Source organism: Maniola hyperantus, chromosome 3, assembly GCF_902806685.2.
Source record: "Maniola hyperantus chromosome 3, iAphHyp1.2, whole genome shotgun sequence".
Classification (NCBI taxonomy): domain Eukaryota; kingdom Metazoa; phylum Arthropoda; class Insecta; order Lepidoptera; family Nymphalidae; genus Maniola; species Maniola hyperantus.
In genome coordinates, this window is record NC_048538.1 from 9,481,191 (window position 1) to 9,498,209 (window position 17,019).

Here is a 17,019-nt window from a genome sequence, read left to right on the forward strand (position 1 = left end):
GAGTCCAACTCGCACTTAACCGATTTTTTTTGTCACAGAATCATAACAAAAATAAAAAAAATCAAAATCTTTTTTATTCGAATAAACTTTTACAAGTACTTACGAATAGTCGGATGCATCTACCACTGGTTCGGATTTATAGTAGCTATACCTACCCAGTAGGTACTGAATAGATAAAATAAGATAAATGATAAATAACCTTATTTATCTATTCAGTGATATTACCACATGTACGCGGCCGAAAGTTATGTACATCGATCTTTAGAAGGATATAGCAGATTTATAGAGCGCTGTCTCGGTCGTTGAGACCAACAAAACGTCAGATTCAGATTCAGATTCAGATTTATTTATTTGCTTTCATGTACATTTACATTTATTGATGGTGGGTGCTTAAAGCTAAAAGCTAAATACATGAGACCCTGTCAGGGTATTGCAAATACAATTTTAGGTACAATAAAATGGTAAATATTAAAGATACAATACGAATAGGATTAAATTATTAAAATTATTAATCTTACAAGGTCTTATAGTTTAATGTCAATATCAGATGTCATTTACAGGTGCGTCACGCTATTGAGGTTTATGCAAATCAATCATCAATCATCGTCATCAAATGAGTGACAGAGTCAACGCTCTACAAAGCCGTAAAGTCATTCTAAAGGCCGATGTACATTACTTTCGACCACGTACTGTACGAACCGAAATAGGAGGCCGATCACTTTTATTATTTTTATTTTGGGCCGGTTGTGGTAAACCTATTCAATGTGCAATAAACTGCATTGGCCCAATTTTGATAAGGAGTAAGGCATCTATAAGGTTATCTACAGGATTAATCGTCGGTGTCAACTGTCAGGTAGGTCGTAACTCGTACCTAATATAGCCAGCCAAGCTTGTAACTACCAACTGACCCAATTGCAACCAGAGACGATAACAGTCTTGTACCCTACGTTACCTAACTATACATACTTAGGTACTTTAAATGTATAATGAAAGGAAAAACTGGTCTAGGCCCTTGAATTTAGATATTTTACATATCTAATATCTTCTTTAAATAATTCAATTGAATTTCTAATTCAGTATTCGGTTTTGGGTCAACGTTCTACACCAAATACCAAAATTTCAGGTTAACAAATCATTTCGTCTATGAGCTAGAGACCTGTGACACGCATACAGACAGACAGACAGCAGAATGCCATTAATAAGGTTCCATTTTTACCCTTTGGGTACGGAACACTAAGAATTACAAACAAAAATACAAACCGAAATGGAACCTAATAAAATCTTATGAAGTAAGTAAGTAGCTACCTATGAGCAACAAGGCCGCCTTTGCATACAATTGTTTTTAGTATCTTTGTTTTTTATCTTGTTTATCTCATATTTTGTGTGCAATAAAGTATTTCTATTTATCTATCTATCTATAGTTCGCGGCAGGTCGACACACGACATGGCGATCGGGGTATGAGGTGAGGGTACGCTGTGCTGGTGTGCCACTGCCGGGAACGCCTGCATGGACACCCGCACAGCGCCAACGCTATTTCGCACCGGGATAGCGCGGGTGCTGTGCAGGGCGTCCCCACCACGGTTGTCATGTCGACCTGTCGCGAACTATAGGTAGGTAGGTTGACACAAGTTGTCCTGTTGCGTTGCGTCGGTTTCTCAGATTCGGATTGATAATTAATTAAGTAGGTATTTAGTTAGCAGTAAGAACTGTACTGTAGGGTATTCCCGTATTTACCCCATATACTTAGTTACCTCACATTGGGTAAATATGGAAAACCACAATAGATACAATAGTACCTACTTAATCGTAATCTTTTCTAAATTAGTAGATTCCTATATAAATATCTGGTGTGTAAACATCACCTGTAAGTATGCGACAGGTCGAGATGGCAATCTGAGTATGAGGCGGGGGGACACCACGCACTCGCGCATGTCACTCGCGCTATCCCGCACCGGGTTAGCGCGGGGGCTGTGCGGGCGTGCGGGGCGTCCCTACCCCGATTGCCATCTCGACCTGTCGCATACTATATCTAGTTTAGATAGAATAGAAATCACAAACTTTCAGATAAAAGTATGATTGCATCCTATGTGATTTGACTTATCTAAAAACTTTTAAGTACCTAAGTAGGTAAGTACTTATTATGATCGGTATATCTAGGTAATAAGATAATTGTATCGTTCTATAGACTGCTGACGCACTTATCTTTGGAAAAAAACCGGCCAAGTGCGTGGCAGGCCACGCGCAGTGTAGGGTTCCGTAGTCTCAATTAACCTCGAAAAACAGATATAACTCCTTAACCTGTGAACCCTACTTAGCCGTGATAGTTTTCCTTTAAAATGGATTAGGTATATACTGCTGTAAATTTTTTCACGTTCCTATATACTACCATTTGGCTGATAAAGGGGGGGGGGGGGGGGGTGGGGCACACTTGAATCTAATAAAAATTAGCACTTTAAAACATCATATTTTACCACCCACAGTATTTTTAAAAGACCTATTCAACAATACCTCACACTACGGGGTAGACGAAAAAAAAAAATCATCCCCACTTTACATGTAGGGGAGCTCCCCTAATGTAAAGTGGGGATGAATTTTTTTTTCTCGTTAAAAAAATATTTATCACAATTTTATTTTACCACTTTGTCGGCGTGATTAATATTTATACCCATGCCAAATTAGAGATTTCTAGCACTAATAGTCTCGGAGATTAACCGAGGACGGACGGACGGACATGGCGAAACTATAAGGGTTCCTTGTTTACTACGGAACCCTAAAAACGTTGTTACATTACATTTAGATAGTGAAAATAATAATATACCTATAGTAAGTGGTATATAGTGCGGGTGTGAGGGGCGTGGCATCTATACCTGTCGTGTTGCGGACTATACCTAGCACCTATACCTGGCTGAGTTTGTTGTTGGCTTCATCTAGGAAGTTTGGAACCCTTGTAGCTCTAACTTACCCAAAAAGAGCAATCTTAACCAAACGTTTTATCTTATATATCTGTATATAAGTCCCGCATTGCTATTGCGCTGGAACCATGTCTCATTAACATCGAAATGACGTCATTTTGACGTATATTTAAGTAAAAATATACCATCAGCTCGAAAAACTTCAGTCTCGTGCTGACGACACTAAAATCGCGGCCATTAGCAATTTGCGGGACTTATATCAGTCTGTTTGTTTATGGCATCGTAGCATTCTAACTAGTGGACTAATATAAAATATGTAAAACCGTAAATCATAGCCGTAAGAAAACTGCTAAATTAAAACAAGAAATATACCTATATTAGGAAATGAAATGCATAAAGAAATAAAGATACAACTCGTATTCACATCATTTATTTAGTATACTTAATAGAATTCATTACAAAAACATAATACATAGGTAGCTATTTGCACTTTTCAGTTTCCATTATAAATATGTAGGTACCTACAACAAAGCGAAACTTTTAATCGTAGAGTGGTGACCGCGTAGAAGGCATATTGTGGACCGCCAATTCAAGCAAGATAGACAGACGACATAGATAATATTTTTTTTTAAATTCAAATACAAGTTAGCCCTTGACTGCAATCTCACCTGGTGGTAAGTCACGATGCAGTCTAAGATCGAAGTGGACTAACCTGGAAGGGGTATGGCAGTTTTTTTAATAAACCCATGCCCCTTTGGTTTCTACACGGCATCGTACCGGAACGCTAAATCGCTTGGCGGCACGGCTTTGTTGGTAGGGTGGTTATTAGCCACGGCCGAAGCCTCCCACCAGACCAGACCAGAAATTTATAAAATTATTAAATTCCTAATCCCTGCCAGGAATCGAACCCGGGACCTCCCACTAATAAGACCACAGTGCTTACCACTGCGCCAGGGAGGTCGCGGAAAGTGGCTGGATATGGAAGACTGAGGACCGGGTGTGGTAGCGCTCATTGAAAAACGTCTTTGTGCAGCGGTGGAAAATGGATATCAATAGGCTAAAACCATGATGAACCTAGTTAAACTCCCTTATCAATAATTTTCCCTTTGGTTCACCGACAATATCTCCATCACCAAACACTAACTGGCCACGTACATAAGTTTTCTTCACGACTCCCTTCAATTCTTTTCCGACATAGGGCGTCAGCTGAAATTGAAAACAATATAGGTATAGATAAAATAAGTAAAAACTAGATGATGCCTGCGACTTCAACCGCGTGGATCTAGGTTTATAAAAAATCTCGGGAGAACTCTATAACTTTCCGGGACAAAAAGTAGCTTATATTTTTCTCCGGCATGTACCTCAGTTTATCTCTGTACCAAATAGATGATGCACTTCGGTCTGATTTCCCTCGACAAAAGTAGCCTATGTCTGTCCCCGGGATACAAGCTATTTCTGTACCCGTCCGGATGGGCTGTGAAAAGAAAAGAAAGGAAAGGGCCCAAATCATCCGTTTAAATGTTTTTACGAAATTTGGTACAGAGATGGACGGGCTACGGTTAAAGAAAGAGGTAGTTTTTGTCCTGGAAAATCAAGTTTCCACGGGATTTAAAAAACCTACAATCACGCGAGCGAAACCCCGGGCATCAGCTAGTCATAATATAATCCTCAAAGAATCTTAACTACCTAGCTATAGCTAGTTAAAAACTCCGTCAGTTAAAAGGTCCACTCCTGGTAGCTCCTGGATGCCCATCAAATCAGCATTGCCACGTTGAATGGCGATGGACAAAATCATTGGAACCTCTGTTTTTTGCGACAAGAAAAATGGTACCTAATGCGAGTTGATACTTCTAAATAGAAGCCGAACCGAAGAACCGAATAAAAAATAGGTAGGTAGGTAGGTACAAAGTTTTCTGAATGGTGCCCAAATATGGATTCCATCTTAAGCATTCTTTATTTATTTAGTCATTTTCCCCTACCCTTTATTTGTAACTGAGAAATAGTATCGTTGAATATTGGAACCCATAAGCTACCTTGTTCTTATGCCGAATAATGCCAGGCGTAACAATAAAAGATTCATCAGGGTCGAAATACACCAAATCTGCCTCTAGACCTGGCTTTAGAGTTCCTTTGCGGTCTTGCAAGCCGCACAAGTTAGCGGGCCCAGCGCTCAAGTATTTGCTTATAGACCTCAAGTCCAAGCCTCTGTGTGATGCTTGTGTCCAAAATAATGAAAGACCTGAAAATGCAAAGTGAATTAGCATTCTTATAGCAATATTATATATAGCAATATTGAATATCTATTAATTGCAGATTTAGTCTGAGACTGAGATCTATAGAGCGGACTTTGACTTTGCTCCAAAAGAGACAGATTTATGTGAGAGATATAGCTCTGTCTTAAGTCTAAGCAAAGTCAGAGTGCGCTCTATAGATTTCGCCCTGAGTGACTGGCATAAGACTTTGGTCTTCAAGCACTGAGGAATTTTGGACGAGAAGACATCCGAAAGCTTTCCAAACGCTGCCCATCCGATTTGGATTCGGCAGCAAACCTTTTTCACAAAATTGGATCTGGATATGGATTGTGTGTCCCAGGTATACAATCGTCTACAATTTCGAGTGCGTCTTCAACCAGTGCGTATTGCCAGTAATAAGAAAGCTCATTGTCACTCAGAAAGCGCTGGGAAGAGCTATGCTTGGAGTTCTCAACGTGATCAAATCCGAAATCAGGTGATTTATAGGAGAAACCAGAGTAATTGACATAGACATAAGCGGTTACGATTCTGAAGTAGCAATGGGCAGGATACATAGTTCGAAAAAATTATAGACGTTGGCGTCCTAAGACCTTGGCTTAGAATTGCATGATGACATCAAACGAATCGCAGGGAACCGCTGGGATTTAGGCGGCGCGAATCCGTGGCGTGTGGAAAATCATACAAGAGACCAGTGATAGAGATATCCAGCACTGACTGATACAAAATAGGTGCAAATAATTAATTATGTAATTACTTTACTTATTACACTATTTCTTAATGAATTAATTTTTGAGACTGAAACACATTCGTTTATTGGGTAGACATAAATATTAGGTTATACCGAATTGCACTGAAGAAATGCCACCCCAAGCTTCTAAAGTGTTACTGCATTTAAGATCAGGTGTACAGGGTGAATGATCCGATACAACCAGGTCCAATTTATCATCTAGCAAATATTTCCATAGCTTCTCCTGTAACAAAAAAATTACAAATAGTATAAGTATAAGGCGTAGGTACTTATCATCGACGACCTCCCTGGCCGCAGAGGTGAACGCTTGGGTCTAATAAGTGGAAGGTTCCTAGTTCGATTGCAGGGGCAATTTGGGAATTTATAATTTCTAAATTGTCAAGCGATTTAGCGTTCCAGTACGATGCCGTGTAGAAACCGATAAGGGGTATGAGTTTTCTAAAATAGCCCGCTTCCATCTTACACTGCGTCATCACTTACCACGAAGTGCGATTGCTGTCAAGGGCTAACTTGTAATAGAGTAAAAAAATTGTTTTGAGGTTCGTGGAGAAGCTCAAAAGGGTAAGGTCCCTACAACGGATTGCGGTACGGGTTCCTAGGTGCGTAAATAGAAATAGAAATAGAAATAGTGTTTATTTGCTAGAATGTGGTATGTATGCGTGTACATGAAGCGATTATGTATGCCCTTACGTAGTGCCTTTGTATCAAGGGATGGCTCAAACTATTTCAATAGGTAGTCACATTGTCGACTCCAAGGAGCTCCTAACTGATGTTCAGTTAATGAGCAAAGGTAACCTTATTATCAGCGTCTCGTATCGGAGGGGCACACTTGTACTCGCTGTGCCCTCTGGGAACGTCGCTAGCACTTAATGTGAGGTAATGGTGGCAGGTCTCCGCGGTGACTCCACCCCGCCATGCCTGGTGACCCTTAGCGAGGCGTGAGGCGCGAGCTTTCTCCAACAATGGAACTACAGTTGCCGAAGACACGTGAACTACATGAACACGTACGCTGAAAAATAATATATGTACTACTTAGTTTACTTCAAAGTAAAATTATATGTACCTACTACTTATAAAAGTAGATGATACCCGCGACTTCGTCGGGGTGGATATTTTTTTTAAAGAATATTAACGATGTTTATCATGACTAATATTCCCCTTTCCCCTCCAACAAAGCGTAAAGCTTGTGTTAGGAGTAGGTACGACAATCGTGCAACGGTTGAGGTTTGAACCGCGGACCTTTCTGAATTCAGTCCGCTCCTTAACCGTTGAGCTATTAAGACTATTTAGATTTTTTTTAATCCCGTGAAAACTCTTTGATTTTCCGGGATAACAAGTACCTAGTCTATGTCCGTCACCAGGATGCAAGCAAACTCTGCACCAATTAGATGAACTTTTTATAAATCCCGAGGGGAACTCTTTCGTTTTAGGGGACCAAAAGTAGCCAATGACCTTGCCCTGGATGCAAACTACTTATCTCTGTACCAAACGTCATGGGGCGTGAAAAGCTAGCAGACAGAGATTTATAATTATACACTTTCGCTTACTGCTCTGGGTTTAAGGCAAGGTTATTCTCCTACAAACTAAAAAACGTAAAAAACCTAGTAATAAACTATGTAACTAATTAAAATGTCGTGTATAGTAATAGGGTCTTGGACTGTAGTAATAAAATGAAATGATTATTTTGTATAGTGGTAGTCTATGGGGCTAGCCTAGGATTCATTATTAAAGAGAATAATTTAAAAAACATGATTTTTATTAATTTTCAACATAATTAATTATTATTAAGTCACGCTGCAATGGAAAGCGGTTGATGACGTCACAATGCGTAAACGACAAATATTTTTCAATTTAAAAAAAAAAAACCAGCAGAAATTACTCTATTTTTATGCTAAAATAGTTTAAAAATATTTGTCGTTAACGGAATGTGACGTCATTATTATGTTAAAAATAAATAAAAATCATGATTTTTTAAAATTTCTAGGCCCATAAACTAACTACCACCTCTGTACAAAAATTACATCATTTTATTACTACAGTCCAAAAACCTATTGGTACGTTATTGCAGCGCGTTCGAGTCAGGCGCTTTTCCGTGCGCCTATAATATTATGCACACAAAGCACCGATGAAAATGATAATGAAAATGTTGAAGCAGAGTACCTACCTATCAAAAAATCTTCGGCAATAATATTATTGGCTTAACCTAATCTTGGCTGTAAATTTTTGGTGAAACAATAAATGATTTAATTATCATCAATTATTATTTATTATCATTTATTTAAATAAGTCATCAAATCCCTTATTGTGATACGTATAGAATAGGTAGGTATCCTTGCCTTTCTATTTTAATAAAATAAATATACCTACTTAATATTATTAACAAACTTACTCTGTTCTTTCTAGAAAACTCGTAATAAGCGTTATTGCATTAAGTTCCATTCTAGGCGGCCGAGACTCGAGGTACGTCTTATATTCCTCAGGATCTAAAAATAAAGTAAGTAGGTATACTTATATTTTGACATATCAGATTTATCACGAGAAATGAAATATTTTAATGACTTAGCGAGCAGTCATTGAACCCATTTGTAATAAATAATTTGTAACTAAAACCAGTTTTAGTGGTATCAATTCCTAGCAATTTAGATCTATTGAATTCCCGCAAGAAAAGAAAATATTTCTACATAATGGTAGGTACTTATCATTATTTAGTACCGTAGCACAGAATACATAATAATACTAACCTATCGTAGGTAGTTTAGTTTATTTATTTAGAATCTAATACCTAAGTACTTTATAGGTTTTATTTATTTATTATACTTTGTATAGGTATCTATTTACTATTTAGGTAGGTAGGTACTAACCTTGTTCGCTAATATTTTTTTCACCACAAGAATTATCGTCATCAAGTTCAGCGTGAAACTGTAAGAAATAAAATATGATTTCTAGGCATTTAGGTACATATTCAAAAACTGCTCAGTACACGCGTCTCCACATTATTTACATAAAACAAAGTTGCTTCCCACCGTCTGTCCCTATAATGTACCTACTTACACTTAGATCTTTTAAACTTCGCCACGAATTATAATGCAGTTAGCATCAATAGATAAAGTGATTCAAGAGGAAGGTTTAGGTATACGTATAGTTTAATATTATTTTGTGTTAGTTGGTTGAAATAAGACGATAATTAATTGTTCAAGATGTCGGAAGAAATCAAACCGACGACAGAGCTTACATCGAAAATGCTGATAACCACACTGACACCACATTAATATTTACATTGCACCTGTGTGAAGTCGGGGCGGGTCATTAGTAAGGTGGTAAGGTTCGGTAAGCATATTCATAAAACCGCGTTTCCGTACCAATGCTGATGTATAGTACGCGAAAGGTTGAAATGGCAATCGGGGAGAGAACGCCCCACACACCCGCACAGCCCCCGCGCTAACGCGGTGCGTGCGAGCGCGGGTGAGGTGTGGGTGTGCGGGGCATCCTCCCGCCTCATAGCCCGATTGCCAGCTCAACCTGTCGCGGACTATACTTGATACAATATAACTAGGTATACCACGATACCAATAATGCAAAGGCGGCTTTATTACTGTTTATTGTACAGTCTTTATAGGACAAAAAATAAACTCCACCAAATTAAGATCTAGAAACGATAGCAAATCAATATTGATGTCTACCTCTATAAAGCTCTACAAGAATAAATTTATAATAATTCAACTTGAAAAATTGATTCAAAATAATCTTGTTATCTGATTACGAATCGACTAGAGGCACTAATGACTAATCATCTATGTACATATAAAACCGTGTTCAAAATCAAAATAAAGTATAAACTTTGGCTGTGGGGATTGTTTTGCATAATTCTATTCCATCATTTACCTACTAAGTATAATATTACCTATAAGTATGAGTTTGTATGTGGAAAATTCTCTGGAACTAATGTTCGATTCTGGAAATTCTTTCAGTGATGCATACCTAGGTATAGAATGTGACAGATCGAGATGACAATCGGGGTGTGAGGCAGGGGGCGCCCCGCACACCCACACCTCACCCGCGCCCGCACGCACCGCGTTAGCGCGGGGGCTGTGCGGGTGTGTGGGGCGTTCTCTCCCCGATTGCCATTTCGACCTGTCGCGTACTATACATCAACATTGGTATGGTAACGCAGTTTTATGAATATGCTTACCGAACCTTAGTACCTAAGTCCACACAGCATCAGCTATTTCTTTATTATTTGAAAAACTATTTCATTAATTAGCTTACTGCCAAAACTGATCCAGTGCCCTCAAGAGCATTAAACGCAAGCTCTAAATCCTCAGCTCCTACATTAGGAAATTCATCGACCCCGCTTGGACAAAGGAAGCATTTGAATCCCACCACTCCAGCCTTGACCAAGTCTCGCAGGGAATCCTGAAATCAAAAATATAAATTTTATTTCAGCGCCCGAAGAAAAATGGTATTCTTTTAGTCAATTTAATTCTCTGTAGAGATATATTAGAATCTATAATAGTTAACTAAGTACAGTAATCTAAATATATAAAATGAAAGGGTGACTGACTGACTGACTGACTGATCTATCAACGCACAGCTCAAACTATACTGGACGGATCGGGCTGAAATTTGGCATGCAGATAGCTATTATGACGTAGGCATCCGCTAAAAAAGGATTTTTTTAAATTCAACCCCTAAGGGTGTAAAATATGGTGCGAATGGCGAACTTGCACCGGAAAGCGCAGCGTTGGACTAGGTGGACTTGAAACGACATCAAACGAGTCGCAGGGAGCCGCTGGATTCAGGTCTATCGGTTGATAATGATGATGATGATGAATGTAAATTGAATGCTACAAAAGGTATAAGTAATTATTATATTACCTTTGTCTAGAAAGTAACAATTACCTAGCTTCATAGAAAGTACCTACTGCCTACCTGGTTTCCAACTATCACTCCACCCCAAAACCCAACATCGACGTAAACATGTCCGCTAGCTGATTTTACTTTAGTTTTGAGATTTTCCAATGTCGTTGTTGGTGGGATTGAGTTCCTAGAAGGAAAAATACTTCGTTATAAATTCAAATTAAAAATGTTGTAGTTTCAGAAATTTCGTGATGAGTCAGTCAGTCCTTTTCTTATTTACATAATTTTAAAAAGTATGTATTTACAAAGGCATGTCGATGATGGTAGTGATGCCTCCAGCAGCAGCGGCATTGGTGGCAGTACGGAACCCCTCCCAAGCGGTGCGGCCTGGCTCGTTCACGTGCACGTGAGAATCGACAACTCCTGCTATTAGGGCCCACTCTCCACCATCTGTCACCTATGATAAAAACTTAAAAAATTCAAAATCTTGAAAATCTAATAGTTGTAAGGGATATTTTGAGATGGCGATAATAAAAAGAATACCCAGCTGAGTTTGTTGTGGGCTTCTTCTCAAACCAGGGCGCGTTTGGAGCCCTTATTGTAGCATTACTTGTAGACAAAAATGATTATTCTTCATATTTTAATGTATTAAACGGGTACATACCACGATTAATTTAAGAAAGAGGGTAGTTCGCTACTGCCCTTGACAGCTCGAACTTCATCTCTCGCAGCACCGCAGTCCCGTCGTGACCACGACCCGTGCAATTGGGTTGAAATATCGACAAATAAAAACAAAAATTAATCGTGGTATGTACCCGTTTTATACATTAAAATATGTCGTTAAACCACGAAATAAGCTTAAAATCATTAGATTATTCTTCACTTCTAATAACTTGTAAAAATTAATATTCACAGAAGTGGGCAGCGATATGATACATCAATGGAAGTGAGAATCAGCTTGTACGTGGCTTGTACCTATTCACATTTTGTTCTGTAACATAACGCTACGTATTCTGCAGAATGAATCTTCGAATCCTGACACGAAGTTTTATGGTAGGTACTGAAAAGATACCTAAAGCTTCGTTAAATGTATTTTCTTCATCCTATTAATTTCGTGCAGGCTATTCTGTATGAATGTCGACTATTCAACGTAAATAAATAACTCGACAACAATAGCTGTAAAATTATTTTTATAAGATATATATCAATGGATCTTTTGGACTTATTGGTTTTATTACCCATTCAAAGAGAGTAGAAGTTTTTCATTCTGATGGTACCTAGATAGATACATTTGAGAGTGCATTTAATAAGAGCGAGTGACATTAAAAGATAAAATGCACATATCTAATTTAGTTTACGTATGTTTTCAATAGGAAGCAATAAAAAATTTAATTAGTAAAGGATAAGTTCAAGGTAAGTAGGTACGATGATATCCAACCATAGCCACAGCCTAAGTAGGTACCTACGTCAAACAAAGTGCCTATGTATGTACCTATATAATACCTTTCGTCTTTTTCAGGAACACCCAAAAGATTGTGACTGAAGTGACTGACCTTCTTTAAAAAAAAAAAAAAATTACAGCGAGCAAACAGAGCAAGAGGGTCAGATTACCGCCACCCATGAAGAGGAACACCAATGCGATGCCGGGCCTTTCAGGAATTTGCTGGTCCGCCCCTAGAATAACCCCAAGTTGTAATCTAATGGGAACACCGGCAAAGGGAGTTGATTCCACAGTTTGCATGTGCGTGGAAAAACGGATCTGGCCCAACGAGCGGTCGAAGTGCACCAGGCACCCAGGTGGTAAGGGGGAAATTACTTACGCTGGCGTGCGGTGCGGTTGTAGGGAGGGTGGAATGAGGTCAAATAACTCTTCGAAGCACTCCCCATTATGAAGATTATGATAGAACACGCAAAGAGAGCTTACGTCTCTGCGGTGCTCCAGGCTTTCCAACGAGCCGGTTAGTTTGTAATCGTCCACAAATCGAACAGCCCGCCTTTGGATCCGATCAAGTGGAAGGAGGTGGTACTGAGGTGCTCTGGCCAAAGGTGAGAGCAGTACTCCATGTCCATATGTGGGCGCACTTGCGCTTTATATACTCGTAGAAGGAAACCTGTGAGGGATGACTGACTGTTCTATCAACGCACATCTCAAACTACTGGATGGATGGGGTTGAAATTTGGCATGTTAGTTATTATGGCATAGACATCCGCTAAGAAAGGATTTTTGAAAATTCAACCCCCAAGAGGGTAAAATAGGGCTATGAAATTTAGTCCACGCGGACTAAGTCGTGGGTATAACTATGCTACTTAGTTATCTATAAATTGCGAATGTGTACTAGTCTGTTTGAGATAGTTTTTCATCCCCGGTAAACTCTGGGTGCCTCAAATTAAAAAAAACCGGCCAAGTGCGAGTCAGGCTCGCGCAATGAGGGTTCCGTACTACAGTCGTATTTTTTCGACATTTTGTAGGATAATTCAAAAACTATGATACATAAAAATCAATAAAAATCTGTTTTAGAATGCACATGTGAAGACCTTTCATGATACCCCACTTGACATAGTTATCTTACTTAGAAAATTGAAAATACTAATTATTAGTTCATGACCACAATTTAATTTTTTTTGTGTGATGTAACCACAAATTCACGGTTTTCAGATATTTCCCCGAATGTCAGCTATAAGATCTACCTACCTGCAAAATTTCATGATTCTAGATCAACGGGAAGTACCCTGTAGGTTTCTTGACAGACCGACAGACAGACAGACAGACAGACAACAAAGTGATAAGGGTTCCGTTTTTCCTTTTGAGGTACGGAACCCTAAAAAACCTTAATTTACGCCGATAAAGTAGCAGTGGGCGGGCAGTCTTTATAAATATAAAAGTTCAATGTAGATAAATTAGATGCAAACAATTTATTTTTATTTTAAACCAGGTTTTTACTTTTGATTTTGAGAAAAATATGTTATTACAAGAATTTCAATCTTACGTATAGGTAGGTACGTTTATCTTGGCTATAAATTTTATTAGGTTGTTAGTCAACATCCATCCTAATAACATTAATATAAGTAGGTACGATAAAAGGAACAAAAAAATCCTATTGGACAGAACGGGTCATTTAGATATTTTCTAAAATGTCCAACACAATAAATGATACATAAAACCGTAGCATATTTTAAATTTTATTACTATAACCTTTCAAAGTAGCGGATTTTATTTCTGATTAGTCTAACCCCGACTTCGCACGGGTGGGCTTACCTATGCCATAGACAAAATATGTGAATGTGTTATATATTACAATTTACATATCTAAACAACTCTCTTTTTTGTTATATATTCTATAGAAAAATTAAAAAAAACCCCCGACACAAAAACCTCTAAAAAGTAATAAAATAACGAGGGACTTGACTTGACGAGCGCTTGGATATAAAGTTTATTATTTATATTAAACTTAAAGGGCCAATAATTTTTTTTTACTTTTCTGAGGTTTTTGGGTTGGGGGTTAAAAAGAAGTGGTGACAGCTATAGGTACGACGGTCTCCTATGCAGGAGGTCCGGGGTTCGATCTCGGGCACGCACCTCTAACTTTTCGGAGCTATGTGCGTTTTAAGCAATTAAAATATGACTTGCTTTAACGGTGAAGGAAAACATAGTGAGGAAACATGCATGCCTGAGAGTTCTCCATAATGTTCTCAAAGGTGTGCGAATTGTGAAGAGTGCCAATCTACACTTGGCCCGCATGGTGGACTATGGCCAAACCCTCCCAATTGTGTTCATTAGTGAGCCAGCAATGAGTTGACGATGATTATAAAATATTTTAAAGTCTACTTTTTACCAAGCTATTACTCTGATTGCTATTGATTTAATAATTGATACCCGTTGAGGAGTTCTATCCTTCATCTCCAAAGCCAAGCATCAGATCTTCACTGAGTTTAGATGGAACCTACCCAATTGACATAACACCATTTGTAAAGAAAAAGAGTAGTCAAAATCTGGTAATTTTTTATGGATTTATGAAATAACATCGACAAAAAAAAACATTTCCTGTCCCAAAGGAACCAATAAAATTAATATTTTAATTTCAAAGGTTTGAGCATCCTGTTTCACATCATGGGGGCAGTAGGTATCCACTTATTATTAAAATTTCAAAGTATAAGAGATACGAGTGCAAAAGTACCTAAACGCATATTATATACCAAGTCTTTATCAAAACTAACTACTTAGGTACATAACAAAACAAAATACTTAACTAATTTAAATTTTGTCTCTTGATAAAAATTAGTCTAAACACAATCCTCAAAAACCAGTTCCGATTTTGGCATTCGTTACAGATAACAAGGACGAATCTGCCTGCAAGAAAAAAAGGTAAAATAATGCTGGCGTAAAATAAAATTTTAAGGTCTAACCAATTTATAATTACAGGTAATGGTATTCTTTAGATCCGTAAGTGTAGGTTATCATATAAGCAATTTTCTTTTCAGATGCAAAACTACCTATAAACCTATCTACTGGAATAACTAAGTAGGTAGGTTTAGTTAAGTAATTGGGGTATGACGCGGGGGGACGCCCCGCACACTCGCACGTCACGCGCGCTCGCCCGCACATGGTTAGCGAGGAGAATGTGCGGGTGTGCGGGGCGTATCCCTCCCCGATTGACATTTCCACCTGTCGCGTACAGCGTACTATACTTATTATCGAGACGAGCCATCATTATTCTATCACTACTACTGTCCTACTGAAGTCCTGAAGGGGATTCAGTAGTATTGACAGGAACTCGACGGGGGGTCTAATCTTTTGGTCAAAGATATTTCGCACAAGTTGAAGCAAATTAATCTTATGAGACAAATGGAACAAAATTAAATTCAACAAAAGAATATCAAATGAGCTAAAATAAAGTTTGATCCAACCTAAACTTCAACCGAACGGACCACTACAAACAGGTTTAATTACCTAACAGTTTAATAGGTTTCATTAATAGATAGTCAGCGATTGCTAATAGAATGAGCCACGAACGAACGCGACGGAGAGTAAAATGACCTCTTTCCTGTGATTGTAGGAAATTATTTAGCTAACCAACAGTACCTAGGTACTTAGTTAAATTAATAATGTTGTTGTTTTATAATCTTTTATATTTTATTATCCTACCTGTGCAAAATATCCATTCTTTAGTTAGTCGTTTTATTTTGCGTAAGTCAGTATAGGCGAATAAAATATCTCGAGCACACCTGCAAAAAAACTCCAGGCAGACGCCCTTACCGACCTCTCAAGGTTGTTACAAATGCATTGCCGACGGAAAGAGACAACTAGCCATAATAATATGTGAATACGTGTAAACAAAACAGCGTAGTACAGTTATAGGTATTCTGTGGTACAGCTTACTTTAAGTTTAGTCTTGCTTTTCGTTATTAGCTTTTCGGCTTCATTCCGGTCCAGAATGTCCACAATAATTCCACGGTCGTCGACCAGAACTCCGCCATCGAAGATTTTAGATTCAGTAACTAGTCGTTTGCTTAAAAACAATTGGCACTCGCCCGTCATCGTTGACTGAATCACTCACAAAACACAACTACACGAATTGAAACACGTTGCCCAACTACGAGAATCGGATGATAACGTTATATACTGAAATATTTATCTCGTTTTAACTGCTTTCGCTCACTTTTATTGGTAAACAAATTGATAACGGGATAGAAGCGGTGTGCACGGAAGGCACTTAAGTAAATAAATTGACTAAGTATACTTTAATGAACCAGTGTAGCAAAAACTACATCGTTTTTCTCTACTCCAAGACTATTAAGGATGGACATAAAAGTACAAAACACGTTGAGATAAACCATTTACCCACATTTACAATGTCATTGCCATGTATCGTGTGGGTGATAGCCGGCATAGAATTAATAACATAGTAAAGATTTATTTACAAGCGAGCTTCAAGTGAGACACCTATCTACCTATAATTTTATAATTTTAAATGTAGCCTGTTTAAAACTTAAATGTCATGAAATAAAAATGAAACGTTATTATTGATGAAATTAGAAACGTTAATCCTTATAATAAAAGCACATTGACCCGTTCATTGTTTTATTTCTGAATATAATTAAATCGGCCCACTTGTATGCACAGTTTTTTAACACGATGCCTCTGTTGACGAATCGCCTAATAAATGCCAATGATTCACCTTGAACTTGACTCAAACACGCGGGAAGCTCCTGTACGTTATACATACTGTAAACATGCACAATACTCGCTCA

At 38.2% G+C, this 17,019-nt stretch overlaps 2 protein-coding genes across 4 annotated transcripts in view; one reads left to right on the top strand and one right to left on the bottom strand.

The window, feature by feature from the left end:
• Positions 1-3,327: 3,327 nt before the first annotated feature.
• LOC117996297 (allantoinase-like) lies at positions 3,328-16,561 on the bottom strand. Of its 2 annotated transcripts, none has more exons than XM_034984345.2 (10): positions 16,148-16,561; positions 11,076-11,227; positions 10,843-10,957; positions 10,180-10,326; positions 8,775-8,832; positions 8,303-8,396; positions 6,709-6,922; positions 6,007-6,136; positions 4,947-5,152; positions 3,328-4,119 (listed from the first exon to the last, which is right to left on the bottom strand). In XM_034984345.2, exons 1-10 carry the CDS (start codon positions 16,304-16,306, stop codon positions 3,988-3,990), a joined length of 1,407 nt encoding a protein of 468 aa, XP_034840236.1. In that variant the 5' UTR covers positions 16,307-16,561; the 3' UTR covers positions 3,328-3,987. The 2 variants fall into 2 exon arrangements, with proteins under 2 accessions (XP_034840236.1, XP_069365221.1); XM_069509120.1 differs by lacking the exon at positions 16,148-16,561 and adding an exon at positions 15,914-15,930.
• Positions 12,658-17,019, top strand: part of Cht10 (Chitinase 10) — a 40,801-nt gene continuing 36,439 nt past the window's right edge. The window contains exons 1-2 of one of the 2 annotated variants that reach the window (XM_069509077.1): positions 12,791-12,816; positions 15,100-15,133. The gene's annotated coding sequence lies outside the window, so the exon portion shown is untranslated. Of the gene's footprint in view, positions 12,817-15,099; positions 15,134-17,019 lie in introns of both variants that reach the window. The other variant, XM_069509088.1, reaches the window with a different exon arrangement.

Excerpts from the sequence above, each read along its gene's own strand:
- LOC117996297 (XM_034984345.2), bottom strand. The coding sequence starts at position 16,306 with ATGACGGGCGAGTGCCAATTGTTTTTAAGCAAACGACTAGTTACTGAA. Across the intron at positions 10,327-10,842 it reads GAGTGATAGTTGGAAACCAG|GATTCCCTGCGAGACTTGGT; the intron begins GTAGGCAGTAGG and ends TTTTGATTTCAG. Across the intron at positions 6,923-8,302 it reads AGTTTTCTAGAAAGAACAGA|CGTACGTGTTCATGTAGTTC; the intron begins GTAAGTTTGTTA and ends ATTATTTTTCAG.